The following is a 20,359-nucleotide window of genomic DNA, read 5'->3' on the forward strand; positions in this document are numbered from 1 at the left end:
ACACATTTGTGTCCTCGTAAACCACATATGGCAGAACACACACACACATACACACACACACAAACACACACACAAGGCCAAAGACATCTGAAATGGCTACTGTGCGTGATGTGCGTTGCATATGTCTTCTTTCTCAGACCTCTTATATTGATTAGTAGATGTGAAAAGAATAATCACATGTGAAAAAAGATAATGAGAACTACTGTCAGAAACTCATGTGGTGTATATGACTTCAGCACAAGACAAAGGACAAAACCCAAATGAAATAAGCTCTGCAATAAGAATTTATTATAGCTTGTGACAGACACTCTTTGCAGGTTAGATCTCTGTTCTTTTCATTGAGGTGAATAGATTTCTGCATAGTATTTGTAAGTCACAGAGAAAGGCCATTAACAGGGAAAACAGTCTAGTGGAGTTAAAACAGGTACACCCCAAGATTTCCAAATAAAAGTACTTATTATATTCATACAAAATATATGTATAATATATACTGTATATAAAACAAACAAACAAAAAATATTAAGGAAAACATTTCAAGTAACATCTTGAAAGAAATGACCGTGCACCTAAGTGCACTTTTGTAAACCATATAAAAACTAAAATAAAGAGGAAAAAAAAAAAAGAAATGACAATATAATATATGTGTATTTACAAGGTTAACTTAAGCAAGGCTTTGTACAAATGTTACAAAAACGTTTGACACACACATACTTGACCACATACGGTTTACACAGGCAATTTCAGACACACATATACACTCATTTGAAGTGATTTCACCAATGAGCCGTTACTCAATGTAAATCAGTATGTGGGAAGGTGAACACACCACGCTGCCTCTTATTGAACTTAATGTAGCGAGTTACTGGTAGAATTATGCGCGGAGCTCAACGGCCTGTGTTAAAACTAGTAAATCTGTCACTATCAACACTGTTTCTGTTTTGCTAACACTGTTTAACCAATACTGTACCGGCACATTCGGAGAATTGGTTCGTCTGGGACTTGAAAACACAAAAGCACTGAGTCGTGAGGGTCTTGGCAATAATTTAAAGAGCAGAATGTTGTCATGTGACTGGCCAAGAAAAGGAAGAAGAAAATGTGAAAGGAAGATATTGATGAAAAAACTTTGGCAACACTGAGAAGCCCCTTTTGCCATGCAGGGGAAGTTGGTCTAAATAAGAGTGACATAAATAAGATTTGACCGAGGGCTTTAAACAGTCTGAGTTTGTATTTTATACTCACATGGCAACCTAAAAGGCTGTTCACACCGACAGCGATTTGCAGTGAAAAGTGACTGGATTGATCTTCATTAAGAACGATTTCAGGCAGTGCACGCGACGGTGACATTGATCGCCCATTTGCGTAAAGAAGAGTTCTTGTTTATGCAAATAAACAGCAACTTTAGGCAGCGACAATGGGAATACAGACCAGGGTAAAGGTAAGGAAATTACAATTCAAAGAAATTTATTCAAAAAACAGGTAATGACATTCCGGGAAATGAAGTGTTTTTCCTCCTTGGTCCATAAAATGAAACTTCACTTGAGAAATTCATATAAAAATAAGCACATTTCAAATGAGGCAGAAGTTTGTCTTTATAACTCTTCCATTTCTTGTTACAAATGGCAATTAGGGCGTTTTCACACCTGGCTCATTTGGAGCGTTTGTTTCGGAACCTGGCACAATTTTTTCTCCCTAGTTTAGGTTCGTTTATGCATATATAAACACTGCAAACGCAGTCGGAGCTGGACCAAAATAATCAGTCCAAGATCGCCTTAAGGAGGTGGTCTCTGATTCAAAACAAACTCTGAAGCGGTTTGCTTGTGTTGAGAAAGCAATCTGACCCAACAGGACCAACAATCCAAGTTGTATCATAATATGAAATAGAAAATGTGTTGCATAAAAATCAGCAGTGTCTATTTCTTATCACAGCTAAGAGCACCTCTTCATTTTAAAACGTCATTGCTCTTCTTCAAAACAGGTGCAAATGTGACTTGCATCAACATAAAAATATTAAATTGCATACAATTTTTCCATGTAAAAAGCGAACCAAGGAGAAAATGCAACAATGTAACATTGTAAATCCCTGTTTCTGAACAAAGCAAACAATCTACAGGTCTGAAAATGCCCTTATTGTTTGAATTTCAGCTCATTGTAATTCCAAATTTCAACTTGGCATCCTGTTTGCTACCTCAATTAAATTCAAAAACTGAACTGGTGCTCAATTCTGAATGGTGCACAATGACACTCGCATGATTTTCCACCTGGCACAGTTTGACACTGCACTGAGTATGAACGTCTACCGACCAAAAGTATTCTACAACGATATAATCGCTGTCAGTGTGAACTCAAAACGAACATACTGTGGACACAGCTACAGCACAACCCAAATCCAACTCTCTTGGTTCACTAGCCTGTACACACCATCACTGCTACAAGAAATCACGAAAGCGCGAGGTAGGCAGGGCCCGACGTGCAGTAGGGGCTTCAGTCTCTGAGCACTCTGGGTGGGACTCTCTAACGTCCGGCTTTTCAACAGGGGAGGGTGAATCTAGCGGTTTGGGGGGTAGCGCCGGTGTTTTTTTGTCTGAACAATCTGTAGGGGAGACTACCACGGTGTGCCTCCTCCATGCACGTCTCTTCCTGCGCGTCTCCGGCGAGAGCTGCTTCCTCAGGCCGACACTGCGCAGGTCGTCCGCTGAGCCCATCAGGCGAGCCCGTACCTGATCCGCCAGGGAACCCTGTCCAGAGGACAACGAGCAGCTCTTAATTCCGGGAACGGCTATGGATGTTGGCATATACTCTTTTCTCACGCTAACCTCTTTGGAGGATTTGGCTTTTGGAGAAGGAGATGGAGAGGAATTAGGGATTTGATTCGCACCTGACCGGCGATCTCCCTCCGTGGCGGAGGAGCTGGAAACTTCTGAAAGGTCCACCGAGGGCGCTTTGGGTTTATCTGACTTTAGCCGACGCCGTGCCAGGGTGTCGCACTGTATAAGGCGGTGGGAGTTAAAAGAGTGGCGGCTGTGGAGGCGCTGGGAGGCGGATGATGAGTAAGAGGAAGATGAGGGAGTAGACGAACGTGCTGCGCTGTCGTTCGCTTGGTCTTCAGGGTTGGTAGTGATGTGGAGAGAAGGAGGAGCGAGGGAGGAGCCGGAGGAAGCAGAGGGCATCTGTGATTTGCAGTGCGCATAGAGGAAACTGCGTGGCGCGGTCGGATCGGGTGAGGCTTGTGAGTTTTGGCTGGAACGGGTTGGTTTTTCCGGCCTCTCTTGGGTGAGGGAGCGTGAGGCGAATCCGCTTTCGTTATCAGTTTCGCTCACCAGTTCACTGTGCTCATCATCTGCATCTTCGCCCCGCCCCTCTGACGCTAAGCTCCGCCCCAGAGTGGACAGAGTAGAGTAGCCCGACACAATAGACCGTGCATCATCTCCTCGCCAGCCGCGACCTTTCACTTCAGACCTTTGTTCCTCCTCCTCGCTCAGCAGAACCGCTGGTGGCGCTTCCACTGTTAAGGAAATGCTGGGAACTACTTCCTCTTTCTGTTCTTGGGCCTTCTGTCTCTCACCCTCCTCCTCTTCCTCATCTTCCTCCTCCTCTTCTTCATCTTCTTCTCCCTCCGCTCGTGGGGCGCAGAAGGATGCCACCTGCCCCATCTCTTGCAAGTCGTCTTTTTCGGAGACACAGGATTTAACGGGTTCATGCTCAGAATCGTCATCTGTACTGCTGCCGAAGAAACGGCCGTTGTGCCGCTTCCGGCGTTTGCGGGTCACAGCCGACATAATCGATAACGTCAGGATATCCTTGGCAGTAAAGTCACGTTTTGATCCCCACGACCCCTAAGTATCAAATATTATACAATTAAAATTTAAAAATACATTATAATTAATAAATATCACATAAATATTTATTTATTATCAAATATGTATTGAAAAAAAATCTAATAAAAACATTCATATTTACATTAAAAATGAATAAATACAAAAAATATTCATATTGAATATTAAAACAATAAAAAACTAATATTAAATCAAGATAGCAAAATAAAAACAATATGACTAATTTATTACTAAAAAAATTATGATTTAAAGTCACAAAACTGCTTTTACGGAAATGTATTACTAATTTCTAGCATCCAAATACCTATATTATACTCTTCAACATTTAAAAGAGAACAAACATATTAAATAGCCTTTGGTCAATACTGACCTTTGATTTTGCAGAATCACTGTTGGTTGAGTCTGGTCAGTTAAAAACAGAGAGAGATAGGGAGAGAGATTGTAAGAGGAAGTTAGTGAAAATTAACATTTTGGTACTGTGTTAAATGCTGTTTTAATGAGAGACACAGAGGAGGATCAAACTCCTGTGATTGTCAGTAAGTTAACTTGATAGTTCACCCAAAAATGAAAATTCAGTCATCATTTACTCAGTTGTTTCAAACCTGTATAAATTTCTTCTGCTGAACACAAAAGAAGATATTTTGAAGAATATGGATAACCAAACAGCTGGAAGAAAATACTATGGAAGTCAATGGGGTGCATCAACTGTTTGGTTACCTGACATTCTTCAAAATATCTTCTTTTGTGTTCAACAGAAGAAAGAAATTCATACAGGTTTGAAACAATTTGAGGATAAGTAAATGATGACAGAATTTTCATTTTTGGGTGAACCATCCCTTTAATAAATTAACAAACGACCTACAGCAGCCTCTGTGTCAATCATTGAGCATCACCCCCATAAACAGTGATTGTGAGACAGTGTTCACACAAGATACACTATAAACAACATCTGTGTAATAAACGACCAGCTGTTGATTGTCAGTTAATGTTCCAATGTGAACAGGGTCATAGAAGAAGAAGAAGTGAAGGGGCCCATATATGCAGCGGTAAAGATAAAGCGCACACTGATGACATCACGGCACATACTGATGACATCAACCCATGAAAGAAGCTATGGGAGAGGCAAGGGTAGAAACTGTAATTGTCAGAGGGGGGAGAAGGACAAACCGAACACAATTTGCCACAACACACAGGCCCCGTTTACCTGGCATGGGTGTCACTTGGTATTCAAATGTCACAACTGTGAAGCCTTAGCTCTTTGATATTATTTAGATTTTGCACACATGATAGTTACTATTGTGATACATACCACTACCATTCAAAAGTCTTTTTAAAATAATTTATTTTGCAATGACATAATTTGTTGAGCCAAGGTTTAAGGTGACAGTAAAGACTTTTACATTGTTACAAAATATTTTTAAACTTTCTATTTATCAGTATATCCTGAGAAAAATGTGTCATGGTTTTCTAAAAAACAAATTATATATATATATATGACTGTTTTCAGCATTGATGACAGCAATAATGTTTTTTGAGCAGCAAATTTTCATATTAGAATGATTTCTGAAGATTTTCTGAAATATAACCTATAACATTTGAATAGAAATGTCCAAAAATCATTTTGAAAGCAATTTAAATAGCACACTGAGTTGCTAGTTTTAGCCTATACCTATGTAATCATGCTCAAAAATGACAAAATATTAGATACATCCCTGCCAAGCTATTCTGTTTGAATGTGGTTGGTTTGAATGAGGATAAAATAGCTTTTGTAAAAAAAAAAAAAAAAAAAAAAAAAAAAAAATTGGAATCCTGTTTAGAGCTGAGTTGCCGATTTCATAGTACCACAGATGTTAATACCAGGTATAAACGGGGCCCATAAGCATCTTCATCACTTGATACAAACACTAACACTCCCACTTGTGCATATAGGCATTAAATACACACTCCTAAACACACACACACACACACACACAAAGTGAGAGCGTGGCAGGGGAAACCCATCCTACCGCAGTGGCTGTTCCACAGGCTCAGCTAAGAAAGGAATGCAGAAATGTACAGAGAAAGACAGCAGAAAGTGAATATAATGAAAAAGATTATTTTAAAAAAAGAAACCAAAACTCAGAAGTGTAGAGCATTCAACAGGCAGGAAAACCGAAACATATTTGACCTGCTGTCTACTACTATCACATGTCCAACAGTCAGACCTGTCCATCCACATGCAGATGAAATTATGTATCTTGTGTTAGTCATCTGAGGTGGAATATGACTGCTAGCCAATGGCAGTTAGTCAGGAGACTACACTTTAATGTAACTGGTTAAGCTCTCTCACCTGACGCCTCCCCCATCAGGCCTGTCCGGCCAATGTTAGAGAGGAGATGATCTATGTTTGGGGCGGGCTGGACATCCTCTGTGTCCACTGGTGTCTGTGGGGCGACATTCAAATATTAAGTCAAAAGACATATATTTTTTTTATGAATCTCAATAAAATTAAATATGAAGAAAACAAACCTTTTCATCCTTTTCGTGTTCTTCAATGAAAAACCAGACATACTGCAAAGAGAGCAAAATAATCATTGTTTAAAATCATAATTAAAATGGAGGCTGTAAACTCAAAGGTATGTTTTGTCAGCAGTGTCCCTCACGTGCTGAATGAGTGTCTCCACAATTTTGTAGCGGTCAGGCATGTGGGTGACCATGTCTGTCATGTTGTCCTCTGAGGTCCGGACAAGAGTGGGGCCAAACACCAGCGCCAAATTACGCGGTTCCATCTGCACAAGTGCACCGTAAGACTCAACTACCACAAACAAGCATGCTACTGTATGCAGTTGAAATCAACAACTCAGCTGCATTTTAATGTGAAATTCTGAAGCATCATGAGATGAGAAAATAATGAGAAAATGACAAATTTTAAGACCAGTCTCAACCTGACTTTTTTTTATTACTCTCAAATTCACAACTTAAATTCAAATTAATATATGAAAAGTGTTCAATTATGCATTGTAATTTATGGTGAAAAAAAAACAAACAAAACAAAAACCCTGTAATTTAATATCTGATTAAATATCTGAATAACAGAAAATCAAGTATTGCTTACCTTGTTCTTTTCAGAGTGGTCTGCCACAGTCTTTAGGTGTCCAATTAGAAATTTTAGAGTGTGGAAGTAATAATCTGGTAGATCACGGATCTGCAGGTAGACAGAGAGATATGGAAAAGGGCAAAAGAAAAACGAATATATACTTTTATTCAGCAAGGATGCATTAAGATGATCAAAATTGACTGTAAAGACATTTATAATGTTACAAAACATTTCAACTTCAAATAAATGCTGGTGACTTTTGAATTTTCTATCAAAAAAAAAAATCACACAAAGTTCAGCTTTGCCATCACAGGAAAAAAATTACATATAAATATTGTTAAAATAGTAAGCAGTTATTAAAATATCTGTCTCAATGTTTCTTGAGCACAAAATCAGCATATTAGAATGGTTTCTGAAGGATCACGTGACACTGAAGACTGGAGTAATGATGCTAAAAATTCAGCGTTTTTTATGTTTTTTTTATGTTTTATATTTTAAAATTCAAATGCGTTTTTTAAACTAAAATGCTGAAAACACGTTCATACCAGTTTTTTCATTGTCCTTAGCCTATCACTGGCATTCTCCATCCGATTGGCCTCAATAAAGTCATTGTATTTGTCTTCAATGGTATAGAGAGAAAGAGAAATAGAAGGAGAAAGAAAATGTCACTACATTACATTTTATATACCTTTAAAAAATATATTTTAAAATAAAATTTCCAGTAATTTTATTGTTTTAGGCACATAAAATAGCACTAAAATCACAGTTAGCATGCTCATAATCTCACCATCAGTGAAGAGGGGTTCTGGGAGTTTACGAAAGAAGGACTTCAGCAGGCTGCTAACCACATTCAGGTCTTGCCATCTCTGTACAGGAGGAAAAAGTGAAAGTAGTTGTTGTTGACGTTCTCAGTATGAGGAAGCACCCGGTTAAACATGGGAAGTGAATATAACCAGTATGTTGCCTCAGTCTCAAAGAGCCAGTGGCACTTTAACAATGACAGTGTTTCTGACAGAGATTATGTCTGTATAAACAACTCACCTCCTCAGCGATGTTGATGTCTACTCCTTTGTTGAGCTGCTCCTGCAGAGTGGACACTACGGCATTGTTTCCCGGCACTCTATAGATCCCTGTATACTCCAGACCCATTTCCTCCACCAGCCCACAGCAGATCTCCACAATCTGGGGAATGAACTTCACAGACAAAAACATATACACATTGAAACATACTAACATAAAGTAATCTGTAAGCATAAGAAATACATTCAGCACACTGCAAAAAGCACACACCTTGTTGTTGGTAGCAGGCTGGCAGTCCTCTAGACGGACACCAAAGGCTTTAGGACCTGCCTTCTTAGCTTTCTTCATTATATTTATGCCCCAAGGTGATTTTGGGGGGCTGCTCTCCTCTTTGGCCTCGTGTTTTGGGGAACGTGGAGGTGCGCTGTTGTCTTGCTTACTGAGCAGAAATGTCATTCGATGCACTCTGGGTGAGGAGTCTGGTTTATTGCCTGTTGGACTACAGGAGGGAGTCAAGAGGAAGAGGATCATATTGAATTTGGAATAGTAAAATGTAAAAATGTGTTAAAAATGTCACAATGGTCTCCAATCTTACCTTTGTTTCCTGTAGTCATTAAGTTTCTTACTTATGAGAGCCTGTCGTGAGAAACCCAATTCCTACAGACAACATTAAAAAGGAACATTTAAGTTTTACTGAAAATTGTCTAATTCCAAACGCACACCATTGGTTGAGCCAATGTTGCCATGTTGGACTGTGCAAACCACAGAGTTTTCACTCTTCGGGGAAATCAACCACCAAACAGTGTTATTGGTAATGAAATTACCAAAATAACTTTTTTCATTCAGTAAAATAAAACATAACAAAATTGGAAAAACTTCATGATTCGAAATAAAATAAAATAAACACTTTATTTTAGGGTTCAATTCTCACTTTTAACTAGTTGCCTTTTAGCTTGCATATTATTAGGATATTGGCTTTTTATTAGTACTTATAAAGCAGATATCAATGCCTTATTCTGCATGACCTTATTCTACATCCCTTAATCCTACCCAATAAATAATCTTAAATTCTACAAAAACTACCTTACCAACTATTAATAAGCAGTAAACTAGGAGTTTATTGAGGCAAAAGGTGTAGTTAGTGAATATGTGTTCCTCATCCTGAAGTGTTACCAAAATAAAAGAGAACAAAACAAAACATGTACACATTTATTAGCACACCTGGCAGTGAAAGCAAAGCCTGCTGACAGTGAACAGCAGTAAGTGAGGAAGTAGATCTCAAACACAAACACCATATCAATACATATTGGTTCCTATACTGGCAATGACAACCTCAAAAACTAGCGTCATTCATCTGGACAAACCCAGAAACAAATTTAATCTTGCCGTTTCATTCTGTTGAAGACCTTTATGTACCATCATTTTCGTACTCTCACCTCATTGTCAGTCTTGCTGTTCTCTCTGATGACTTTGATCCACTCCAGCATATCCTCTCTGTCCTCCGCCTGTAGCAGGTATTCACAGAAGTCCTGCGTGGTCAACCTCAGCGCGTGCTTGCGCTTCGTTTCACTGTAGGCTATGTCCACAAGGCAGCCCCGGATGCTGATTGGCTGTTCATCTTCGGCCCCGCCTCCCAGCACCGCCCCTTTGAGAACTGCCTCTCGCTTGTCTTTGTAGAGAAACAGGGAATGGGACCGAAGCACGGAGAACACCCGCCTCCAAGGCCAGATGGCACTACCCACCTTCTGCAAGAGAGAGAGAGAGAAAAGACAAATCTCATCCATCAGATCATACAGGTAACTAATTAGTCATTTAGCAGTCACTTTTATCCAAAGCAATTTATAGCATGTCAAGTTTGAAACTGAAACCTTTTGGTTGCCAGCCCACATCTTCATCTAAACCACTAATAACAGCTCTCCTGGATTATAAACTAACCCTAATTTGCACTGTCTCTTTCTCTTACCTTGCCCTTCTCTGTGTGGATCTGTTTGAAGTGGAGCCAGCCTTCCCTCCTCACGTCACTGTAGCTGATGCTGCCCAGCTCCGAGGTAGAGTGTCGTTTAGAGCGAGCCTCTTCAGCAGCACCCAGACTGTCCAGAGACTAAATTAAGACACAGGACAGAGATACACACAAATGTGACAATGACATGGAACTACAGTATACAAAGGACCAGAATACAGGAAGAGAACATTTAAAGCAGTATACATTTTAAATGTTCCTTTTTTAAGTCAATTTGAAAAATAATGGGATGTTTTAATTTTTTTTTTTAATGCATGTTCTTCATCTTGTTGTGATTGATTAATCTGTACATGCATGTTATTTCAAAGAAATAATTTGTCTTCGTAATATTAATAAAAAATGTCATAATTTGCTTTTCCTCTCAACAGACTTTCCTGTTTTGCTGATGTCACCTAGGTAAATGGAAAATGTTAACTAGTGATATAGAATATATGTATATATATATATAATATGGAATATAGATAACTATCTAGGCATCATTTTAGCAAATGTGCATGTTGACATAGATATCATAAAAACAGATATCACAAAGAGGTCAAAACTGTTACTATATTGTGGATTGTAACATGGCTATTAAAAATAATTTTCATTAATTGAAATAAGGCTGAAATAAAATTATAAAGTCAAACCAAAAATTATTCAGACATTTTTGATATATTTTTATTAGTGGGTGCAGGACACTATAGTTCATTTATGTAATTGAGGATAGCAAAATAAAGTAAACTGTGACATATTATATTTTATATGACTTTCTTCTCTCAGATGAACACAACTGGAGAAATATTAATAAATATCCTGACACATCAAAGCTTTATAATGCCAGTGAATGGGTCCACAGAGTATAAAGCTGAGGAAAGTGCTTCCATCCACATCCATCCATCATAAACATACTCCACACGGCTCTGGGGGGTTAATAAAGGCCTTCTGAAGCAAAGCGATGCGTTTGTGTAAGAAAAATATCCATATTTAATAAGTTATGAAGTAAAATATCTGGCTTCTGCCAGACTGCCCTCCATATTCAGCTCACCAAGCGTCAGTTACCCTTTTTTCCGTAAGTTGAATATGGAAGGTGTAGGACGTAGTGTAAGCGTTTTGAACTGCGAGAGGCGTTTAACTTTCTTCCTAAGTTGAAGAATAAGTTTGTATGATAGATGGATGCACTTTCTTGAACTTCATACTCATTGGTCCCTGTCACTGCCATTATAAAGCTCGGATGCATCAGGATATTTAATAATATTTCTCCGACTGTGTTCATCAGAAAGAAGAAAGTCATATACACCTGGGATGGCTTGAGGGTGAGTAAAGCTTGGGCTAATTTTCATTTGAAAGTGAACTAATCCTTTAACAAAAACTAATATATAAATACTAAAATAACGCTGTTATTGACCAATCAGCATCCAGGGCCAGAACTAGCTGATCTATAATCAGAAATATTACATTATGTTGACTTTAAACAACATTAGAAAATAAACTTTGGTTAATGTCAAAGTTTTAGAGTGTATGACCTAGATTCTACTGTAGTTAAACTCACCCCTTCAGTAAAGAAGCTCTTGACTCTTTTTGGAAGCCTCCTGTTAAAAGAGCACAATGAGAATAGGTTAAAAGTAAAATACACTCACAACTGACATCATAATGACTCCAAAAAACAAAAACAAAAAACATCCTTACTGAGGTATGAATAGTACTTAATGCCAAATTTACACTGTCAAGGTGGCACAGAAGTGCTTCTGAAGTGGCAGTTACAGTAAGTGTCTTTACACAGACTATTTAATGCTGCTCTGAGGTGGCATGAATGCATTTACACAGCAATTTTAATAGTATACTTTTATACTAGGAGCTAAGGTAGGTCAGAGCAGACAAATTAGTCTGGCGTTTATGCATCAATTTATATATATTTAATGCTAATAGTAAAATCCCAAAACTCACGAGAAGACCCGTCCCTCTTCTCTATATGCGTTAAGCCCCTCATCACATGACTTGGAGCGTTCAGTGGTGATGGCCAGCAGGTAAGAGGATCGACGATTAGACTTGGCATCACCTGCTTATGGAGAGAAAGCAAAAAAAAGAGAGATATCCATTCATTACAAACAGTGACAAATCACTGTCATACAGGAGAAGAGAGAGAGCTGAAGGACAGTTAGTGTGGATTTGGGTAGGACACAGAAATTAATCTGAGATTAGGAAGTGGGAAGGAGGTGATCTTCATCACAGTCTCAGTAAAGTGTGGTGAAGACAATGCACGGGCATTACCGAACGATCATGTGGATTTTTGCAGTATGCAGTACGGCATGCACACATACATTTGACTTATTTGTGTGGTGTGATTACGCATGCAGTAGGGGGAGCTCTACGGCGATCACATGCAGCTTCTGAAAGTTTACACAATTTTTGTTGCCATGTTTTTATGTACCAGGCAGTGATTTGATCATTTAGTAGTAACAGTAACAGTGTTTCTCTTTCTCTGCGTCACTCACTGCTGTCGTGGGAGAAAAGGCGGTTGAGGGGAAAGGTGAAGGTTGGGGAGGCGGGGCTTGTGGCCACAGCAGGGGCAGAGTTTATACCGCCACTGGACACGACGGAGGAGGCGGGGACATGACGTGCCCGCAGATCTGCACTTGGACTGGTCGGCTCATCTGTGGGAGGAGTGGAACGGAGGAAAGGAGAGGAAGAGGGGAAGGAAGGAAGGAAAGACGGAAGACAAGAATAAAAGAAAGTTATATTGGTAAAAGGAGAAAGATTGAAACAAGGGAAACCAAAAAAATAACAAGGAAGGAAAGGTTAGAGGGAAATCAAAATGGTTTTGCACAGTCAATTTAAATGTATTCGGATATCATAACACACCAAATCACACCAAGACTCTTTCTCTCTTCACATATAGTAAACTATATTTCCAAACACTCAATTTATTGCACAACCTAATAAGCTTTTTTGATTTACACACTCATACGCAACAATAAACAAACAATAATAAAGAGAGAAGAAGGGGAAGTAAGGGGAAGCTACACTCTAAAAAAATGTTTGGTTAAAAACAACCCAAGTTGGGTTAAATATGGACAAACCCAGCGGTTGGGTTAAATGTTTGACCTGCAGTTTTATTTAACTCAACTATTGTTTAATAATTACTATATGGCTGGCTTAAAATGAACCCAAAATCAGACACATAATTACTAGAGGCAACAGTAATAATCAAAAGGTGAACATTTATTAATAAGCAATTTAATAAATGTTTAGGCTATAGTTTAATCATTATCATGAAATGTATTAATAAATGTTCGTTTACTAAACAACCTATTCCAACCTATTTTAAGTGAGCAATATAGTAATTTTTAAACAATAGTTGAGTTTAATAAAACTACCCAGCAGGTTGGGCAAACATTTAACCCAACCGCTGGGTTTGTCTATATTTAACCCAACTTGGGTTATTTTTAACCCAGCATTTTTTAGAGTGTATAGTACTGTATCTGTACCCACTGGTCATTTGCTAAATTAAAAATGTTAAAGCATGTGATACATGACAAAGTGAATGGTGAGCTAAAAGAAAATACAAAGAGAAAGAATAAATAATCAAACAGCATTTTTGTACCTGACTCGTAGCCCTCCATGAAATGTGCTTAAAGTGGAAATGGAGATGTAAAAGTCCTCTTTGTATTAACACATGGTTTCAGTTCTTCCTAAAACGCTTGCGCTCAGTGTTATATGTGACTGGTGGGAAGTGGTTGGTTGTCGCAGGTATGCTTTTATAACAATATATTAGGAGATAACCGTTAACCGTTTAAAGCTAACACATTAAGAGATACATCTTATCAAAGTCTTTTCCCCCCCAAAATCATACATAAACGTGTGAGATGAGTGGCACCTTCAATGAATTCTTTGAAAAACCCAAAGCATGTTCTTGCAGTTTTGTGTCTGGTCTTTCTTGCCCTGCAGGGGCAACATGATCACTTCAAAAACACAATTTTGGCACAACGTTGGAATGTCAGTGACTAAGGAGATTCTGTCAACCAGCAAACCACCTGCAACAACACCAGTCCACGCCATCAGATGGCAGCAGAGCACAAGCAACACTGAACAACAGGGTTTCTAAGCACGAGGTCAAGGTTTGGCTGGTTAGCACGGTCCTGTTGGCACTGGGTCCCAGATGTTCAAAAGATTTTGGCTACTGTACTAGATCAAATCTTCAAAATGGGTTGTTTAAAAGAAAAAGAAAAAGGGGATTCTGAAATGGGAGATCATGTAATCCAGTATTGGTTTTGATCTGGATCAAACCGTCAGTATGTGTTGATCAAAATTGGGATAGCTTTGATCCCAATATCCCAAAAATAGATCCAAAAATTTCAGGATTATCCTGATTCTTTTGAACAACAAGGCCCTGCAGATACTACAACTACACCATCTAAACTGCAAAAGCATCTGAGCATCGTTCTCCATTGACAGTCATTCAATAGTACTAAGTGTAAAGGTGTTCTTGTGGTGCCATCAGCCAATAAGTGTTGTCATCATGTCATTTTCTTGCTGTGATTAATCACATGATATTTATAGCTCAGGTGACTGGATCAATAAAACTTGTTTAAGGGAGTTGAGATGAAACAGAAGGCCTTCTCCAGAAATAGTGTGACTATCTTTATCTCAGTCATACATTACTTCTGACTTCATATGAATCCACTCCTTTACTTGTTATTCATCAATCTTATTCATAAATGTAATAAATGTGTTACAATACATATACATCAGCTGACCTGCAATGAATCAATTGAATCCTTCTTTTAATTCGCTGAAGTTGTCTACTCTTTCTCTCTCACACTAGAAGGGAGCAGGGGCGGAAACATTCCCAATCTAGGATGTGGAATCTGGACTGTGCTTGTTTTCCAGCCACTGGCAGAAATAGCTGCTCTGTGGGTTTAACAAAGGCCCTCATTACTGAAGCCTGAGTATGAGCTCACACACACACACACACTACTTCATGGACGTACAACACTTGCACGTACAGAATCCATCTGTACTACTTCAACATCAGTCACATGCAACAGTCATATTTTGAGGTTCAGATGAGATGCTGTAAATATCCCAACTCATCAGAAGTAACCTCCATGAACGGACTTTCACTGGCCACGATATGCAGTCTTTCTACAGACATATCCACAAAACCAAAGAGTGAAGAACACAAATATAACTAACATGGCGAGGTTTCCTTTTATAGTGTAACAAATCAAAATGAAACCAGGCCTGACAACACTGTAATATGAGCGAAAGTGTGATGAGAGGGATTTCTCCAAAAAATGTGTTGGGTTTTAAGGGAGACTGGTGAGTTAGCGTGATCATGTTAGTGTGTGAATGGTTGGTGGAGTGAAGACTCCTCCCCTTTTTACTGGAGACACAATGACCACATTGAGGACAGAAAGAGCTGAGTGTGTCGATTGTGTCCAGTAATATCTGATCGTGAGAGAGTGTGTATGTGTGTGTCCTTCACCCCTAACCCCAAAACCCCTGCTCCCTGCCACTCTTCCTTCTGCCAGTCTCAGCTCATCACACGATTGTAAAAAGTACACACTATGTGAAACAACTACATTCACTCCTGAACAATTCAAACTTCTCTCATTTCTCTGAAAAAATATTGGATACCTGAATGAATTGACCATTCACTACTAAGCTACAACTAATAAAGTGACAAAATAACTAAAACTTTAAAATTTGAAAATGAAAACAGAACATATAAAACCATGAATTCAAAATTAATTCAAAAGATTAATAAAAATTACAAAAATCTTCTCAATTTCAAAATAGGCGCTAAAAATTCAGACATGGCGTGAACAGACTTTTAGTTTGTTGCATGATGTAGATTCATATAGATATGGCCATATGCAATGAATATTTAATTTTTGTAAATATCCAATTAAACCAACACAATAACATAGTTTCAGAACCATTCACCCCAAATCAATAAAGAGCAGGTCTAGTACAAACAACTCCAGCAGGTAGAGCAAGACAAACCGTCTGTTGTGTTTTTATCAGTATGGTGTAACATGTCCCAGCTTGTGAGCATTTCTGTTAGTTTCAGTTTGGTTCTCTCTGTTTAAAAGTCTTTTATGCCTCTCTGCGTTCATCAATCTCTAAAACAGGGCCTGGGACACGCCCCCCTTACTCCCATCCTAAATATGTAGTTACATTCTTGCAATAATCCTAAACATACACAAATACATAAGGTAAAGAAGAACATAAAAACAAATGTAATCAAACTGAAGGCTCTAGCTCTGTGCGAGGGGCGTGTTGTGCTGTACAGGTGTGTAGTAGCAGGAACGTGCTTCTCTTCTGTGCTAAATGCTAAAGGTGGGGCACTTTAATGCAAAGCATAGTGGTTTTAGGCTTAACCTTCCTCAGGAATGAAAGCACTGCACTAACAGCAGCTTATGCAATCAACAGAAAAAAAGATGTCCAGCAGTGAAATGTCAGAGCAATCTGAAAATCACTAAGAAATAGCCCTAAAATTAATTGGTTTTGTTCTAATGCTGCCATTACAACTTCTAATGCAACGTTAAAGGAAAGCAAATGACCAAATGAAAGCTTTTAAGGAAACTGCAAAATCAATAGCACTCCACTTGAATCCAGCTGTGCTATAAACATATAATTAGAGGAAACAGAGATTCATAGCCAACCATATATAACCGTGTAGCACATTTAACAGTAAGAGATTTTTTTGTCTACGTGTCTGTCACAGTTTGTTTTGAATGCTTTGCATTCAACCAGCCATTTTGTTTCAGATTTCCTCTTGCACTCTGGTTTAGAAATAAAGGCAAGCAGAGACAAGATCACTTTAAGCAACAGGCCAGAGCAAACACACAAACTACACACACACAGACATCTGCTGTTTTCAAATAAAACTAATCATAATTACTATAAACTAACCCTAACCCAACCCTAGCCTTACCTTTAAAAGAAAACTTGAGACATTATTTACTTTATGAACCTTTTTCCCATTTGAGGGTGTCCCTTTAATTTGGTTTTGTAAGATTTAGCCAACATCTGTGGATATTTTTCAGCTATTTTGTCCCCAAAATAAGGCTAGGTTATAAAACACAGGCATTCACACAAATCTGCCTTAGTCAATCCACCAACTTTTCTATATGTCAAGACAATTCACATTAAAAAGAATCATAACTATCAAATAGTTCCCACACTCCATAGTGTTCCCACCATGGGTTAATTTCCCAGAGAATGTAGCCTAATCTGGATCGAAGCGTCTACCAAATGCATAGAACTGTAGGAACAGGATGGAATTAGGTGAGGCACTGGAAGAGTGGAAAAATAAGAAGAGGAAGAAAGAAAAATAGGACTAATTTAAATCCAGTAAGTCTGATTCAGCCACAGACAACTAATATTGTCGGGCTAACCATGGGAGATTCCAGCATTACCTAATGCATAGACATAGACAATGGTTCACCAGACATAGGAAATGAAGGGTAAGACCAGTGGGGTTGTGAGTTATTAAGACAAGTATAGTCATTCTCTAACATTCCCATCAGTCTATTTTAATGGTGTCTGGATACTTAATTCGTTTCCTTGTTAAAATAACAACCATGTGCAGGATAGAGTGAGCAAATGATGGGAAAGGATAACCCGAGAACTGGATGGAACAAGTTTGTATATGTGAAGTACTCTGCAGCAAAGACAAGAATATCCAAGATGAAAACGAGAACATGACAGCAAACAAGCCAATGAGCAGCAGGGACTTACCTATAAAAGGAATCGACGCGAGGGAGTCATCCTCTATGGATAGTGGTGGTAAGTTGCCATTCGTGCGGCGATGAGAAATAGCACTTTCTGCTTTGGCAGGGGGCTCCAAAGGGTCAGAGGTAAAGAGTAGAGGGTCACTGGAGTCCAGTGCTATGGCGTAATGTGGATGTCGAAGGGCGTTCGCACCCCTGCGGCCGGTGGGTGGTTTCTGCCTCAGAACTACTTCCTGTGTCTGGGCTTCACCTGTTGCTTCCCCTGCCCCTCTGTCATGATTAGTGGGTCGGTAAGTTCTGTCTTGTCCTTCAGGGGGTGTGGGAATAGCAGTTTTAGAGGAGGTGGTTGGTGGGGCTGGGGAAGGAGAGGCCGAGGGTGGAAGCCCCTCTGGGGGACTGGTTTTGGGTGCAGGACTCCATAGGGGTGGACCTGTATAAGAGGGGTCTCTAAATGACTGGGCCTGCTGCAGGATACGGCCAGTCTTGCGGTTGAAAGAAGGGCTGTAGCTACGGTAGCCAATCGGCTCCTCATCTAGACTCTGGCAAGAAGGCAAGCGTCTTGCCTGTGGAGCTGCCTGCTGTGGTTGTGGAGTCTGAGATGAGTATTGGTGTGCTGCATGTGTGAGGTTTTGATACTGAGGTGTGTGTTGATGGTGTTGGGGTGTGTGGTGTTGTGTTTGGTGGGGCTGAATTTGGTGGTGTGACTCTGCGTGTTGCCCACAATGTCCACCACGTCTTGGATATCCTTCAGTTCTGTTTGGGGGCTGCTGGACCTGGTGGTGAAATCGTGGTGGGAGTATCCCCACAGCTCTGTCGAGAGTTTCCAGTGAACGTCCCGTGTGTCCGTACCGGCTTGCAAGAAGGTTTCCAGGGGACTTGCGCCCATAGCCCACTGCAGATGGGTGCTGTCCATATGCATGCTCTTCATGCCAGTCTCCCTGGTTCCAGTAGGGATCAGCGTATGCTGCAGAGCTCTGCTGAAGCAGTAGCAATGTGTCTTGTGATGCACTGTGGGGAAAGCCTGCTTGCTGCGAACGCCTGGCCCTCCCAATCTCACCCAGGCGGTCCTGTGAGAAACTCCTATGGCGTGGGAGCATGGAGCGAGAACTAGATCGTTCCCGTTCTCGCTCACGGCCTGGTACCTGGCTGTAGTACCAGTTGGAAAGGGCTTGTTGGGTGTGTTCACTGCGGCTGGATGGGGGTGTTGATGTTGACTGAGAAGGGCTGGCCCATGGTGGGCTTCCCTTGCGGCCACTAGTGTGCCCCATGGCAGTACCCACATTGTGGTTGGCAAGATGAGCATGATGCAATGGGCTCATAATTCCTCCTGAAGATGAAGAAGATGAGTTTGAGCGTCCTCTCATTTGTCCGATTGCTTGTTGTCCCCTGTCAGTCATTCCATACTGGATCTCCTCAGTTCGGTGTGCAGGGCTACTGTGACTAACACCTCCTGGCTCACAGCTTCTACCCTCAGCTGCCCAGACAGCGTTGCTGGAAGTGACTGTCCGGTTGTCAAGTGGCGGAGAAGGACCAGAGGAAGAGCCGGGCCAGCGGCTCCAGTTATCCAGTTGGTTTTGTCCCATGTGTGAGGAAGCTGGGGCAGGGCAGGGGGAGTACCCCGCAGAAGGCTGGGATTTTGTACGTGGAGGATAGAGGACAGGGGGTGGAGGAGGAAGATTTTGGGCCTTTCCTGTATATGGATTGTTCCCTCTTAGGTAGGCATCATGGGAATATGCCTGAAAGAGAGAAATACAGCTGTTAATACAGTGAATACAACAGGTTAATAACAGTGAGAATGTCCTCAAGACGTATAAGTGAAAACTTTGTAGAAAAAAGGGGGTCATAGAGATGACATTTCTCTTACATACTGACTATGAGACAACATTACTATATACCGATCATGCGATTGTATCATAAAAAAAAAAACACCAACACAAACACACCTTAAAAACCAAACCTGGCTTATCTAAAAACATTTGGGTGACAGTGATGATTGCTAAAAATATAATGATTTTAATAAACGGCTTTGGCAACTGTAATGTCAATTATCTGAAAATCAACAGGAAAGACATGAAAAAAATATATGTATTCATTGAGAGATTTATGTGAGATTCAGCACAATGTAATCTTGTTTTTCCAGTAAAAAAATCAGTAAAATTAGACATTAACTCCAAAACTCCAACACATTTTTGTGACTCCTGTGTGTCTGTAGACAGGATGTCAAGCTGACCAGAAGCACCAGCCTTCCATCAACACTAACCTCAAAACACACTGACACAAACCCAACATATGCTACATTAAGAATTTATTAACAAAACAGAGACATGGCCCGCTGACGAAACGCTGTCCGAATGCAGACAAGCAAATCGACTAACACAGCATAGTACATGCAGTCTGCTAATGCATGCAAATACAACCAACACAGAGAACTGAAACTCACTAATCGAGAGAAACATTCCCTGAAGCTCAAATGTGTCGAACATGTCTTTTACTTTATATTGTTCTCTTTAACAGCTTAAATTTACCTCTTATGTCCTGATTTGTGCTTTCTCAAATTCATGTCTCGTTGTCACGTCTCTCTGTTATTCTCGGTATCTCTTTTTCTCTTTCTGCCTATGGTGAGCCCTACCCAAACCAATGCTCTTGAACTCCCTCCTTTCTCTCTCTCTCTCTCTCTCTCTCTCTCTCC

At 39.9% G+C, this 20,359-nt stretch overlaps 1 protein-coding gene across 11 annotated transcripts in view; it reads right to left on the reverse strand.

Annotated features, from left to right (window-relative positions):
- Window positions 1-266: 266 nt before the first annotated feature.
- Window positions 267-20,359, reverse strand: part of arhgap23a (Rho GTPase activating protein 23a) — a 75,454-nt gene continuing 55,361 nt past the window's right edge. For 5 of the 11 annotated variants that reach the window (XM_051886679.1, XM_051886678.1, XM_051886680.1 and 2 more), the window contains exons 7-23: window positions 17,678-19,406; window positions 12,424-12,582; window positions 11,876-11,990; window positions 11,481-11,520; window positions 9,893-10,030; window positions 9,366-9,674; window positions 8,525-8,586; window positions 8,200-8,428; window positions 7,951-8,103; window positions 7,697-7,775; window positions 7,455-7,528; window positions 6,928-7,017; window positions 6,476-6,601; window positions 6,342-6,383; window positions 6,163-6,256; window positions 4,204-4,235; window positions 267-3,833 (exon numbers count right to left, since the gene is read on the reverse strand). In XM_051886679.1, coding sequence (XP_051742639.1) covers window positions 2,427-3,833; window positions 4,204-4,235; window positions 6,163-6,256; window positions 6,342-6,383; window positions 6,476-6,601; window positions 6,928-7,017; window positions 7,455-7,528; window positions 7,697-7,775; window positions 7,951-8,103; window positions 8,200-8,428; window positions 8,525-8,586; window positions 9,366-9,674; window positions 9,893-10,030; window positions 11,481-11,520; window positions 11,876-11,990; window positions 12,424-12,582; window positions 17,678-19,406 — 4,878 coding nt within the window. In that variant the 3' untranslated portion in view covers window positions 267-2,426. Of the gene's footprint in view, window positions 3,834-4,203; window positions 4,236-5,839; window positions 5,865-6,162; window positions 6,257-6,341; window positions 6,384-6,475; window positions 6,602-6,927; window positions 7,018-7,454; window positions 7,529-7,696; window positions 7,776-7,950; window positions 8,104-8,199; window positions 8,429-8,524; window positions 8,587-9,365; window positions 9,675-9,892; window positions 10,031-11,480; window positions 11,521-11,875; window positions 11,991-12,423; window positions 12,583-17,677; window positions 19,407-20,195; window positions 20,344-20,359 lie in introns of those variants that run through there. The other 6 variants (XM_051886675.1, XM_051886672.1, XM_051886681.1 and 3 more) reach the window with 5 other exon arrangements.

The sequence above is a fragment of the Ctenopharyngodon idella genome, chromosome 3 (genome assembly GCF_019924925.1).
Source record: "Ctenopharyngodon idella isolate HZGC_01 chromosome 3, HZGC01, whole genome shotgun sequence".
In the NCBI taxonomy this organism is placed as follows: Eukaryota; Metazoa; Chordata; class Actinopteri; order Cypriniformes; family Xenocyprididae; genus Ctenopharyngodon; species Ctenopharyngodon idella.